The 14358-nt window shown below is 49.2% G+C and overlaps 4 protein-coding genes across 4 annotated transcripts; 3 read left to right on the forward strand and 1 right to left on the reverse strand.

Annotated features, from left to right (window-relative positions):
* Nucleotides 1–22: 22 nt before the first annotated feature.
* Nucleotides 23–2475, forward strand: N7455_010637 (DUF803 domain membrane protein; the record flags this gene model as incomplete). Its single annotated transcript, XM_040955022.2, has 2 exons — nt 23–935; nt 1010–2475. The coding sequence occupies 2 exons, from the start codon at nt 23–25 to the stop codon at nt 2473–2475; spliced, it is 2379 nt and encodes a 792-aa protein (XP_040814560.2).
* A 2550-nt stretch (nt 2476–5025) lies between these two features.
* N7455_010638 (uncharacterized protein) lies at nt 5026–7442 on the forward strand (the record flags this gene model as incomplete). The annotated part of the gene is made up of 2 exons (XM_040954860.2): nt 5026–6715; nt 6778–7442. 2 exons carry the CDS (start codon nt 5026–5028, stop codon nt 7440–7442), a joined length of 2355 nt encoding a protein of 784 aa, XP_040814741.1.
* Nucleotides 7443–8754: 1312 nt separating this feature from the next.
* Nucleotides 8755–11710, forward strand: N7455_010639 (uncharacterized protein; the record flags this gene model as incomplete). The annotated part of the gene is made up of 11 exons (XM_040955005.2): nt 8755–8932; nt 8994–9086; nt 9161–9268; nt 9337–9413; nt 9480–9587; nt 9647–9825; nt 9877–9945; nt 10002–10217; nt 10272–10569; nt 10628–10866; nt 10930–11710. The coding sequence occupies 11 exons, from the start codon at nt 8755–8757 to the stop codon at nt 11708–11710; spliced, it is 2346 nt and encodes a 781-aa protein (XP_040814543.2).
* A 456-nt stretch (nt 11711–12166) lies between these two features.
* Nucleotides 12167–14005, reverse strand: N7455_010640 (uncharacterized protein; the record flags this gene model as incomplete). The annotated part of the gene is made up of 3 exons (XM_040954829.2): nt 12167–13747; nt 13808–13933; nt 13982–14005. The coding sequence occupies 3 exons, from the start codon at nt 14003–14005 to the stop codon at nt 12167–12169; spliced, it is 1731 nt and encodes a 576-aa protein (XP_040814637.2).
* Nucleotides 14006–14358: the final 353 nt, after the last annotated feature.

Raw genomic sequence — 14358 nt, forward strand, 5'->3', positions numbered from 1 at the left:
TCGCATCATTTCAGACGAACGGATGGCATCCTCCCAGTCGTCGCTGGTAGCAAACCTGCTGCCTGGTCTTATTTCTTCGGCCGTCTCCCCGTCGAGATCATCCACATTCGCGGCATCTTCTATCCACCATCTCTTTGTCGCACCATCAAATTCCACCTCAGGAAACCCCGATAACCATGATGGGAATAACGGGGGAGGCATGCATGAATGGTCATCACTGATTGGAATTATCACGGCTTTATGCGGCAATGTTTTGATCTCATTAGCTCTCAATATCCAACGCTACGCGCATATTCGGATCGCAAGGGAATGGGAACAGAACAAGAATCGCAGCGGGGAATATGGAAACAATGGAACACGCGTGGGGTCAAGGGGAAGATCCCCGGCCCAATACCGAGACTCGGACCAGAATGATTTCGAATCTTATCGCGACGAAGATGGCCTTGACACGGAGGGGAGGAACACTAGTTCAAGCTCGCGGGCCACTAGCACCGGAAGCAAGGATGGCGCTGACGGTAACCGCAAATCCTACCTCAAATCTCCATACTGGTGGGCTGGGATCGTGCTTATGGTTGTGGGGGAAATGGGCAATTTCATGGCCTACGGCTTTGCACCGGCTTCGATCGTCTCGCCATTGGGAGTTGTGGCTTTGATATCAAATTGTATCATTGCGCCATGCTTGCTCAAGGAGCAGTTCCGCAAGCGAGATCTCTGGGGCGTGCTCGTCTCTATTGCCGGTGCTGTCGTTGTCGTTCTCAGTGCTAAATCGTCCGAAGAACAAATTGGACCTGAGGAAATTTGGGCGAACATCACGCGATGGGAATTCGAGCTCTATCTCGGATTGACCACATCGTTGATTATAGGTCTCATGTGGGCAAGCCACAAGTATGGCTCGCGATCGATCCTGATCGATGTCGGGCTCGTTGCACTATTTGGTAAGTTTATATCTAGTAATCCTAGTTTTGGGGCTTGTTTCTTTTTGGTCTTGTTGCTGACTCGTATAAAACAGGCGGATATACGGCTCTTTCTACGAAGGGTGTCTCTTCGCTTCTGTCTGGCACCTTATGGCATGTTATCACATTCCCTATCACCTATTTGCTTGTCTTCGTCCTTGTCTCTAGTGCATTGATGCAAATCCGTTACATCAATCGTGCTCTGCAACGCTTCGATTCCACGCAGGTGATCCCAACGCAGTTTGTTCTGTTCACTCTCGCTGTTATCATCGGAAGTGGAGTCCTTTACCGTGATTTTGAATCCATAACGGCTGAGCGCGCGACCAAATTTGTTGGCGGATGTCTGTTGACTTTCCTCGGAGTTTCCTTCATCACGAGCGGCAGAGTTCGTGCCGACGACGAGTCGTCATTCTCATCTGAAGACGAGGAGGGGTCCATTGGTTTACTCAATGACGAAAGGTATCGTGACAGCATTGATTTATCTCCGTCTGGGCATCAATTACCGAAGAGATCAGGCGTCTCCAGAGAACCGCAATATGACGTTCCACGGTCCCCTAGAGGGTCCATATTGAGCCGAGGCACTGATGAAGTTGATGATGATCAGTCTACTCCTAGAGGCATTCTTTCCGCCGCGCCCTCCTCGCCCCGTGGATCTTTAATCGATGCATCACCTCTGTCTGCTCCGTCGTTTGACTACGCTTCACCATTGCGACCCCCATCTCGCATGTCCAACCCATGGGCAGATATCCAGGATCAGGCTGGCGTAACTCCGCAGTCTGATATCCGCCCCGTTACGCCTCCCGACCAGGAAGACGAGACACCACAAGCCTCAACAGTCCTCCTGCGGTTCCCTCCTGCGCCAGGTCTTGAGGAAGCAGCGGGGGTCAATGGAAACGCCGGTACGATCCGACGTGCTTCAACCCCCACGCTTTTACATCAAGCCAACCACCCTACTCGCGACGAGACTCCCCTTGAAACACCATCGCGGCGCGCTCTGCGCAACTCCATCTCTCGTTTCTCCCCTGGGCCTCTTCTTCCCACACTTTCCGGTGGATTCACTGCCGTGGTCGCCGATTCTATCCGACGTGGCGATGGCAGTCCCCTCAAGGATCGGACAAGGCGGAGATTGGGACGTCGGCGTCAGATCGATGGCGCTTTTGCAGATCCAGCTCTCGAGGGAAATGGTGATGCGGCGCTTTCACTTGCAACTGCTCGACTCCAATCCGCCACCAACCTTGCAGACAGACCGGCAGAGGTTGGCCGTTCAACGTCAGCTGTCCCGACAGAAATAAATACCATACCCACACATCACACCAACGAAGATGTGACCCGTCTTCGCAGCCTAAGTGACTCGTGGAGTGGTGGGCTTGCATGGCTGGGTGGTGCTCTCCGCAAACCCCAGAACACCAAACCCGCTGACAGTGTTGCTGCGACGGGAACGCCAACACCAGAGAATGAGACACAGCCCGAGCCAAGCTACAACACCGGTGATCCTGACACCGAAACAGAAGCTCGGCGATAATCCACTCGAGACTACGTAACTCCGATGCACATACATTTCCCCTCTTTTCCTCCATTCCCCCACCCGGCGCTTTTTTCTGGTAGATCTTTATCATTATCTTCTTGTAATTGGCAATGCATTCTGCAGGTATATGTTTTAAGAGTTTATCGATGTACCATTTCTTTATTTTCACGCTGTGTACTTCACCCACAGAGTTCTCAGCGTTATTAGCCACCAATCTTACCTTAAGCCTCTTCTCCATTCATTTTATCTATAGTGGTCATTTCCACGCCTCATTCTTCACCCCCGGTTTCCGGGAGGATCTCACCCCCTGGATAAAAAGGGCAGCTCCCATAGGTAGACAAGACTGAGAGCACGTACCACCACCCCAAGATGTTTATGTTGTAGGTTCATCCTCCACTTTTGAAGTCAATTTAACCGAACAGATGTTTTCCTTAAGGAGCTCTACTCCATAGGTAGTACTATTACTACGGGGCACAGTAGCCTAAGCCTAATAAGGGTAGTACTTCGTGGCACTCCATTTTCAATACAAGTGTCATTTATTATGGTAATCACCATAGTCAAAAACACAGCTTTCGAACCACCCCAGCCACATAGTACTTCCATGATCCATGATCCATGATCTGCTCTATGATCGGGTCCACCCAGCGATCTCAGCCAGCCCCCCCCTCTCTCTCTATTTGCGAGTCTTTCTTTGTTCGCTTCCCCGCTATGTCCTTTTCACCTTCCTCACCCGCATAGTTTTCGCAATGGCAATGGAAATTCACGGCATTAAGTCCCCCTGAAATCTGTCAAAAATATTAGTGATCAAAACAAGCGGAGCTTCCAGACTCCATCAAGTCCTAGTGCACATATGAAATCGCCGACTTCAATGACGACTTCGATGAGTATATCAAGCCTAATATGTCGACTGATCGCACACACCATGCGACAGGTCCGAGCATGCGACAGGTCCGAGCATGCGACCGCTATTGCTACCAGATAGGATCCCCTAGAGGAAACAGACACCAAGGACAGATTTCGAAATGGCACCTGGACATGCGACGTTGTTGATAATAGCCTCTATTTCCAAAACTCTATTATACCATGCCATGCACCAACCCACCTTATGTACCTTTCCCCATATTATAATGTTAATTATAATGTTAATTATAATGCTAATTATAATGCTAATTATTATGTTCATTACGAATGCATACCCGAGTCTCATGTTTCCTGACCTCGGCTCTACCTACATATGTAAGTACCTATCTTCGGATGGCTACCTAGGTATCTTTGGTCTCAGTGTTCGACCAATCAGATAAAGGCCGAGTTGAATTATCAAACTGGTTTCGTACAACAATGCAGTTTCTTGGGTGGCAAGAGAGATAACGGAACACATCGCATGTCTCGAATTTGGCTACATATACGAATTTGAGAGGTTCCCCAATCACCTATCATGGTGGCGACTGGGTTCTCCAGCTGATGCTAATTCCATCAAACGCCACTGCGTTGCAGTGAAGGGCGCAAAGCCTATGGGGCCTTAGCGGGGCTCGGATGCCGGGAAACGAGGTTGGGTAAAGTGATAGGGCGATTTCAAGTGAGTTCAAGTGAGTTCAAGCGATTTCAAGCGGATTCAAGCGAAATAGTCAAGCCACCTGGAAAGGAGTTGCCTAATTGAGATTAGTGGATTATAGTTTCCCCGATAAAATGCCATGTGAGCGGGACATTTCCAAGGAAGTTCAAATCTTGGCAACTCTTAATGAACAAAAGCTTGGTGGTTCTTGGTCTTTTCTTGGTCTTGTCTTGGTGTTTCTTGTTTATATCAGTTTCTCTTGGATATTTGAACTTCATGTTTTTTATGACTCTACGGGAGTAATTGCAAGGATAAATTTCAAGGGTATCTAAATTCAAACATTAAGGTGGTAATTCCAAGACATGAAACCGGGATTCTGTTGGAAGACCGGGGTTCTAACTTGATTATATTGTTGTCTCCGAGGTGGAGACCAACACTAACTACAGAGAAAGCTTGGACCTCGGGGAAAGCTACCACACACGATAAGATTATGTGAATCCATTGGAGAAATAAAGGTCTGTGAACCAGTCCTGCCACATATCAGGCAAATGTCGTTCCTCAACGGTAGTTGATGGTTCTTTTTTGAGATCGGCATATAGTTTGTCTAAAATTCAATCGCTTAATGAAGATCGAAGAAAAAAAACGTATTACTAGTAACGTATTAACTAGTAATAAGGTCTCTTTCGAAATGTTCCAAGGTTATTACAACATATGTGGTACAACGGATGTGTTATCTCCTCCGCTCACTTCCTCTGGGGGAGGGGGGCGACGTCGGCCCATGATACGTGGATGCCCTATGTAGCTAGTCGTAGCGGCGGCTGTAGGTGGAATCCGTGCTTTCACCGTCGGACTTCCAAACGGAGCTCCGGTTGTGGCTAACATCAATCTAACGCGACCTGATAAGGCTATGCACACCTCCGCAGTCATCCAGTTATTATATCTACCGGTGGCGCGCGTCTTCGTAGCTACGAAATTCTATGCATTGATTTTCAACCATGTCGGGCAAGTCTACCGATGTATCGGTGGCAGAGATGCCCCCTGCCACCATTGATGATCTGCAGGACCTCAAAGAGGCACATGAATTTGATCCCAACCTTCCTAGCGAGATTGAGAAGGAATTGGATGATGCCCTCACATCTGGAGATGCTGACCTCAAGGCCCACGCTGTGGAGGACCTGATCGAGGACTCTCCTTACCCCGAAGTGCGTGCTGCAGTCCTGAACTACGATGAAGGAGGCACTGGAAACACCATCCGTGCCTGGACCTTGGGTCTCCTGTTTGCGACTCTCGGATCTGGCCTCAACGCTCTATTCTCGCTGCACAGCCCTACCATCTCGATTACGTCTTACATCGCCGAAGTCGTCGCCTTTCCTTTCGGCTTGGCCTGGGCTCGTGCTCTCCCCAACCTTACCTTCACCTTTTTCGGCAGAAAGTGCGAGCTCAACCCAGGGCCCTTCACCAAGAAAGAACATGCCCTCATCACTATTATGGCCAACGCAACCTTTGCTGGTGGTTTTGCGTATACCCTCGATATCATTACAGCGCAACGAGGCTTCTACGGACAACGATACGGATGGCCCTTTGAGGTCTTCGTCACCATCTCCACCCAGACATTGGGATTCGGCTTGGGTGGAGTACTGCATCGCTTCCTAGTGGAGCCCGCTGCTATGATCTGGCCCGCCAACCTGGTCAACACAACTCTATTCACAGCCATGCACGATCGTGGTCTAAGCAAACCAGACCCCGCTAAGACAGCCGGCTGGACCGTCAACCGGTACCGCTTGTTCATGTATGTCATGACCGGTGCCTTCTGCTGGTATTGGTTCCCGGGTCTAATCGCTCCCTTCCTGAGTGTGTTTGCATTTGTCACTTGGATCAAGCCAAACCACGTCGTTATCAACCAACTGTTCGGCGGTTCTACCGGTATCTCGCTGATCCCTATCTCTTTCGATTGGTCCATTATCTCAGGTTACGTGACCAGTCCTATGATGTCCCCCTGGTTTGCCATTGCCAACACCCTTATTGGTCTGGTCGCCTGGTTCTGGATTATTACCCCGGCACTGCACTTTTCCAACATCTTCTACGGAAAGTTCCTGCCTATGTCGGACTCCAACAGCTACGACAACACTGGCGCAGTTTACAATGTCACTCGTATTCTGACCTCCGAATACACCTTCGACGTGGCGAAGTATAATAACTACTCCCCTCTTTTCCTGTCCACTACATTCGCCCTGTGTTACGGTCTGTCCTTTGCTGGTCTGGCCGCTGTTGTTGTCCACGTTGCCCTGTTCCACGGGAAGGAGATCTATCGCCGCATGCGCGAGGTCAACGTTAAGCACGAGGATATTCACTCTCGCCTGATGGCCAAGTATGAGAGCGTGCCTATCTGGTGGTATGTCATAGTTCTTGTTATCATGACAGTTATTGGATTGGCAGCCGTTCTTTCCTATCCCACACATCTCTCCTGGTGGGCCTTCTTCATCTCTCTCCTCATTGCCGTGTTCTGGACCCTACCCATCGGCATGATTCAGGCTACCACGAATATTCAGCTTGGTCTTAACGTCATTACTGAGTTTATCGTCGGTTACATCCAGCCTGGTAAGCCCATGGCCATGATGCTGTTTAAGACATACGGTTATATCTCGATGTCTCAGGCGTTGTATTTCTGTCAAGATATGAAGCTCGGTAAGACCCCCTCGAATCCCACGACCTCCACCTTATGTTTTACAATCCTAACATGATTACAGGTCACTACATGAAGATCCCCCCTCGTGTCACCTTCTGGGCACAGATGGCTGCCTGCATCTGGTCTTCAGTCGTGCAGGTAGCAGTGCTGAACTGGGCGTTCGGTAGCATTAGCAATATTTGCGACCCCCATCAAGCAAACAACTACACCTGCCCCAACGGCCGCGTCTTCTTCAACGCCTCCATCATCTGGGGTGTCATCGGTCCCAAGCGCATGTTCTCCATTGGCCAGATGTACGCTAGCCTCCAGTGGTTCTGGCTCGCCGGATTCGCCCTGCCTGCCATTATCTGGGTTGTTGCTCGCAAATGGCCCAAGAGCGGTGCCAAGTTCTTGAACGCTCCCCTGATTTTCAGCGGTACTGGCATGATTCCCCCCGCTACTCCCCTCACATATCTTATGTGGGGTAGTGTTGGTTTCGTGTTCAACAAGTTCATTCGCAACCGCTGGCGTGGTTGGTGGATGGAGTACAACTATGTTATCTCCGCTGGCTTGGATGTCGGTACTGCGTTGTGTCTGATCGTCATGCTCTTCGCTATCAGTCTGAGCAATTCGAGTTTCCCCAGCTGGTGGGGTAACACCAAGGCTCTCGCCACCATGGATGCTACAGGTAGTGCTGTTCAAGTTATCTTGCCTGAGGGTCAGACCTTTGGACCGACCAAGTGGTAATGGAAATGAGACATCCACTGGTCAACTCCACGTCCGATACATACGAAGATAGTTATGAAGTTGTAATTGAAAGTCATTGTCTATTCTTTAGACAATAAAACTTTATTTCTAACCTGAGAATTCGAGTAGTCGTACTTGGTAAAATGAAATACATAACTATCTAAAAAGATAAAAAAGAATTCAAGAAGCACAGTTCGGCCTTCAAAGCGTGTTTCTAAGAAAGCATCAGATGAAACTTCGACCATGCCGACAGAAGACATCAAAAAAGACATGTAAAAAGAACATTCCTAAAACACGTATATATCACACACTACTCAGCCTATGTCTGATGCTGTGGCCTCACCATGGCAGGATGCAGTGAGACTAGTATACTGGATTTTAAATCGATATTCTTTCTGTGCCATCCCGTGACCCTTGCGATGCTTAAATTATATAGAATTGCCGCTCTCCTATACTTTTTTTTTATAATAGGTTCACATTAAAATTTCAGATTCCTAATGGTGTACACACGATATATATATTCCGAAACCCAAGACAACGACTCTGTTTCTTTAGGCTGTGGATAGGTTAGACACCGGCGTCACGCAGTCTACGATAAAAAAATTATAGAGATATATCAAGACGGTTTCGTATTTAATCTTGGTCTTTTTGTTTAAGTTGATCTACGATATAAAGGCATGTACGGAGTAATAGAGGTATCATTACAGGGAATTAATATGGGGCTGAGCATAGAGCAGATCATAGAGGTACTACATGTATTAGTATGTGGCTGGGGTGGTTTTACTCTGGTGATACCATAGTAAAATGGCCCTTGTATTGAAAATGCAGTGCCAAGGGGTATTATCCTCAAGGGGGTTTAGGCCTTTGTGCAAGTAGGAATTTTGTTGTGGCAATAGGGCTGACCATAACTCTTACACTACTTTAGCCTATACTTTAGACCGACATTTATCCGGCTAATTTATATACTACCCCAGAAAACGCCATGCCAATGTGGAGACGGGGGGTTGCTCCGTCTCCTGATAGTGCTAGCTTGGTTCTAACGATGCCAAGCAGAGCACTACTGCAGCCGTTGAGGCCAACCTGATCCCGTTTGGAGCTTTCGGCTTCATCTCCGATGCAAAATGGTACGCCAAATGGTATGACCTCGTGGCTTCCTCACATGCAATGATGTGACTTGTCTGCACCCTGAATGGCTTGTCCCCACAGTGCAAGGGATTCAATTGCGGGTCGGCATGACCTTATATGAAGAGCTTCCCCAGGATTTTCTTCTTCATTCTAATCCGGTTGGGAAATAAGTGGTTGTCTTCTCGAAATGGTGGCCAATCTACTTTCCAATGGGCTGCTGCTCGTGCAGCTCTTTGCTACCCTAGCTTTGGGAAAACCGACCTCCAGCCCTCTCTACAAGGATCCCCATGCTCCAGTGGAAAAGAGAGTGAAGGACTTGTTGAGTCGGATGACCATTGAGGATAAGAGGTCTCAGTTGACTCAGGGTATGGTTTTATCTCAATCGCTGCCATGGGGATTTCTAATTGTTGATTGATTCTTGTGCAGGTGATATGGGGAAATGGATGAACGAAACTACAGGAGCGTTCAACTATACCGGCCTGGTAGAGCAAATGGCCGAGAGGTCAGGCATGTTCTATGGTATGAAGTCCTCTATTTAGCTGTTGGATCCTTTTGCATCAGTCCGCAGAAACACAAATACTAATGGGTTGCAGTCGGATACCCTGTTCCTTGGGATTGGATCTCGGAGCACGTCAAGAGAGCCCAGGACTACCTCCTCCACAACACCACTCTGGGAATTCCTGCGATTGTTCAGTCTGAGGGTATGTACAGAATAACATAAAGTCTCCAGCTATATTGGATCCCGGACTCATGATATTTCTTGCACCAGGTATCCACGGATTCTTGATTGGCAATGCCACTATCTTCAACTCACCCATTGCCTATGGATCCTCGTGGAACACAGATGTAAGTGGCAATTACAAATGTACTGTCATACATACTGGTGTTGAGTTCTAACACAGCATTGTACAGCTTGTCCAAAAAATGGCGGAAATCACCGCACAAGAAGCCTTAGCACTTGGTGTTAATCAGCTCTTCGCCCCTGTTGTTGATCTCGCTCGTGAGCCTCGATTTGGTCGGGTGAGTCCCATCTATCTAGTACAGTATTCAGCGCAACGAAGCTAACGACAAGACAAAAGGTCGAAGAAACCTTCTCCGAGGACCCTTTCCTTTCCGGCGAAATCGGCTATAGCTATGTCAAGGGTGTACAGGGCAAGAATGTGTCCGCTATGGTCAAGCACTTTGCGGGCTTCAGCGCCCCCGAGCAGGGACTAAATACTGGCCCAGTTCACGGTGGTGAAAGAGAGTTGCGCACAACGTATGTCACCCTCAAGTTTGGAGGCTAAATAGTTGACTAACCATTGCATAGCTGGCTTCCTCCTTTCAAGCGAGCTATCATCGATGCCGGTGCTTGGTCTATCATGGCCGCGTATCACTCGTAAGTCCAACCTGGTCCTTTTTGTCTGATGTTACGATTTTAACATCGATTTCTAGATATGATGGAATTCCCGCAGTCTCTGACTACCACACTCTCACTGAGATCCTGAGAGAGGAATGGGGATATGATTACTTCGTTATGACCGACGCCGGTGGAAGCGACAGATTGTGCGCCTACTTCCACCTTTGCGAGAGCGATCCTATCGACATGGAAGCGGTTACCACGCAGCTGCTGAACGCTGGAACTGATGTTGAGATGGGAGGCGGTTCATTGTAAGCTTCATTGAAATCCGCACGATACAGATACAGATGCTGACTACCGAATAGCAACTTCCAGAAGATCCCCGAGCTTGTCAAGGCCGGCAAACTCGATATTAAGGTCGTGGACACTGCTGTCTCTAGGTTGCTTCGGGCCAAGTTCGAAATGGGCCTCTTTGAGAACCCATACCCTGCTGCGCCTCAGAACGAGTGGCATAAGCTCATCAACAGCCCCGAGGCTGTGAAGATCGCAAGAGACTTGGATAAGGAGTCTATCATTCTGCTTGAGAACCACGAAGACATTCTGCCTCTGAAGAAGTCGAGTAACATTGCCGTCATCGGACCCATGGCTCATGGTTACATGAACGTAAATTCAATACTCTTATTTGCTTTTTAGTTGGGATATATACTAACGACGCTTATAGTACGGTGACTACGTTGTCTACAAGAGCCAGTACCGGGGTGTGACTCCCCTCGATGGTATCAAGGCCGCAGTTGGCGACAATGCCCAAGTCAATTATGCCCAAGGATGCGAGCGCTGGAGCAATGACCAGTCAGGCTTTGATGAGGCAATCGAAGCCGCAAAGAAGTCCGACGTGGCTGTCGTCGTTGTCGGAACCTGGTCTCGCGATCAGAAGGAAATCTGGTCCGGAGTGAATGCAACGTGAGTAAACCAAACTTATATCAAGATATACCAAACAAGTGTCAGTTACTGACAAACACAAAGAACTGGCGAACACATCGATACAGACGATCTATCCCTCGTCGGCGCCCAAGGACCTCTTATCAAAGCCATTGCCGACACCGGCGTACCAACAATCGTCGTCCTATCAAGCGGCAAACCGATTACAGACACCTGGATCGCAAACTCAACCGCTGCCCTCGTGCAACAGTTTTACCCATCCGAGGAGGGCGGCAACGCCCTCGCCGACGTCCTTTTCGGCGACTACAACCCCTCCGGTAAGCTATCTGTCAGTTTCCCCCGATACGTGGGCGATCTCCCCATTTTCTACGACTACCTCAACTCCGGACGCGCCATGGGCAACGCAGGCCACAAGTATGAGAATGGAACTCTCGTCTTCGGCCAGTCATATGTTCTCGGTGATGCCTCGCCGTGGTACCCCTTCGGCTATGGAAAGAGTTATTCGACCTTCAAGTATGGAACTGTTAAGCTCGATAAGAGCAAGATCTCTGCTTCTGAGAAGACTGTCACTGTCAGTGTTGATGTGACGAATACCCATGCTACTCGTGAGGGTACGGAGGTTGTGCAGGTGTATATCAAGGATGATATTGCTTCTGTTGTTGTTCCTAATCGCCAGCTCAAGGGATTCAAGAAGGTGGTTATTCCTGCTGGAAAGACTACGACTGTCAAGATTCCGATTAAGGTTGAGGATATTGGTCTCTGGAATACCCGGATGAAGTATGTTGTTGAGCCTGGTCGGTTCACTGTCCTTGTTGGGAGCAGCTCTGAGGATATTCGTGGTAATGCGACGTTTATTGTTCAGTGATTGCTGAGAGGTTTATGTTGGAAGGAAATTAGTTCTTAGTACATAGTCTGATGTGTGTGTTGTTTGGTATGTTAGATCACTGGTTGTATATATTTGAAAAATTAAAGACTGGAGAATTTTCAGCTATCCAGTCGAATTCTTCTATATCTTCTCCTATTTGTATCCGGAGGCTATCTTGCCGACGACTAGACAGCTTTGGAGACATGCATACTGTATACTAATCATCTTTTCATCTATTTAACTTCATATATTCCTTCGGATAATTCCAGTTGGCTAGAATTAGATAAAGAAGTCTAGTAGCTACTAAACTATTCAGAAAATAAATAAATATGGATGATAATTGATTGGATCCGAAACTTCATAAATAGTGTGTGTCATGGGGATATCATAAAAAAGGGAGCAAGCCTTAGAAAGACCGAACGCTGCTTCCAACGACCGAGGATGGATGTTGCGAAATTATGCCGGGCTGTCACCTGCAGCACGAGCCGCTGCTTGACCAGCAGAGGAACCTCGACCAGGATCTGGAGATGACGAGATCTCCGACGGCTTGCTAGCACCACTCGCAGGTGGATTGCTCTGACTGTCCCCGGAGCGACCCTCCGCTCTCCGAGTTTTGGCACCCTCTTTCAATTTCTCCCAGCGGTCTCGATATCGCCCAAGAACATTTTTGAGCTTGTCATTCTCGTGAGCAGCAGTTTCAAGTTTCTTCTCACTACGCTGGATCTGCTCCTCGAGTTCTTTGATCCGAGCGTCAGTATCAGCCGCAGCCGGCGGCGCAGTCAGCGTAGCAACAGGCGAGGTAGTGGCCGTTGAAGGCTGGAAATAATCAGGCGTCCCCCCGCTTTGGCGGTGCATCATTCGGATTGATTGTTGCAGCGCCATCGACGAATTTTGCGCGCTCACCTCCCACATATGCAATCGTGTCGCAAGCGAATCGGTCAAGCCCCTTAATGTCTCATTCTCCACCTGCATCTCTTCCATCGTTTTCTGTGTCTGCGGGGTGGTAAGCTTATCGGGTGCGCCGCGTCGACCCGCCCATATGCGCGAACCGCTAGCACTGTGACGCATTTCAGGAGACGAAGGGGTCTCTCGCGCATCCACAAAGTCGTCATCACCATCCTCGAGGCTGTTCCTGCGTGCTTGCCTTTCAGCTCTGGTGAGGATTCCTGCGTATGACATAGTCCCGCCCGTGGTTGGGACGACATAGAATGACTCTGCTGGGTTCCCGGGACCTGCCCCAGAGCCGTCCCGAATCGACCGCAATGCGGCTCGAGAGAAGAGTTTGTTCACGTCCGGTTCACCCGCTGTCATGGAGCGATCTAGGACAGCATGCTCACGGTCCAGTTTCACCTCGGCTGAGGACTTGCGGCTTTGTTCAGCGCTGATTGGATCAGCAGACCCCATTTGAATCCCTGCGAATGCCAAAGGCCCAGACACCTTAGATACCAGTCCCCCGAAAGCTGAGTAGAAACGGTTGAATGCTTCATCGGCAGTTGCAGGCTTATCTTTCGAGGCTCCGGATTCAGCTGCACTGGGGGGTACGGTTTGCTGGGAAACCACCTCAGTGGAACTGGGTATCGGAGGAGACCATGGTTGTCTAGGTGCCGAAGCACGACTGTGTCGATTTTTCGCTGGTCCGTCACGTAGCCTTGTTTCGCCGGCTTTAGCCCTCGGTGGGGGTTCGGTCATCTTTGCTGCGACATGTTGCGATGTAAGTGTTGGTGACACTGGCGATCCACGCCGGGGGTGCGACGGGATTCCTCGGGCGGAGGCTAGGTTACTAGCGATAGAGGATTTATCCCGACTTGGTAGACGAGTGTTGCCCACCAATCTTGGTGGTAGGTGTGCATCCTGGTTCGCACTTGCGCCCTTTGTGCCCCCAAGCTCAGCTGCGGTCTGCTGGGTCACTAATGTGGATGAGGTAGTAGTAGCAGATGCCGTTTCGGCAGGGAGTGTGGTTGGATGTTCATGCTGGAATCGGAGGATCTCGGCGAGCTTCTTGTGGTGAGTTTCGAGCAAACGTAGGGTCCGTAGCGCCTATGACGCGTTAGCTCAGAGCCGAGCGGGGGGTAGATCTTCTACTCAATCAAGACTCACCTCATGGTCGGAGCTGTTCTGCGCAGCGGTTGCAAATTCACCAGCAGCTAGATCATGCTCCTCGCTGGCAGCGACTGGGTTGGCCTTGCGAGTCTCTAGCACGGCGTTCCGCGCATGAGTGTGGGCCTGGATGTGGTCAGAATATCGCGGAAAATGAGGGGGTTGAGGTCTTACCAGAGCCAAAGGAGCTACTTCCATGACGAAAATAAATTCACCTGTAGGAGTTCAGAGAGAAAGATGAGGTGCATTCCTTTGGGATTTATCCGGGGAATGTTGGAGAAGTGACGTTATGCGAAGTGAATGGGGGTTGGGATTTGACAGTCGCACGAGTGATGCACACCAGGTACATTTTGTACATCAGAGAACCCCTTGAAGGCAAAACCAATTCTCTTAGATTGACTTATTAGAACATATATCAGATCCTACATATGCAACTAAATAGACCGAAAGCAGCGAAAAACGTCAAGTCACATCCACATTCTAAACAGTGGAGAAGCGGGAGCTGAAGCATTAGATGCTTATAGCTATACTGTCACCTTGTTCTTGGAGGA

Source organism: Penicillium solitum (genome assembly GCF_028829755.1).
Source record: "Penicillium solitum strain IBT 25940 chromosome Unknown utg000008l_segment0_segment0, whole genome shotgun sequence".
Taxonomy (NCBI): Eukaryota; Fungi; Ascomycota; class Eurotiomycetes; order Eurotiales; family Aspergillaceae; genus Penicillium; species Penicillium solitum.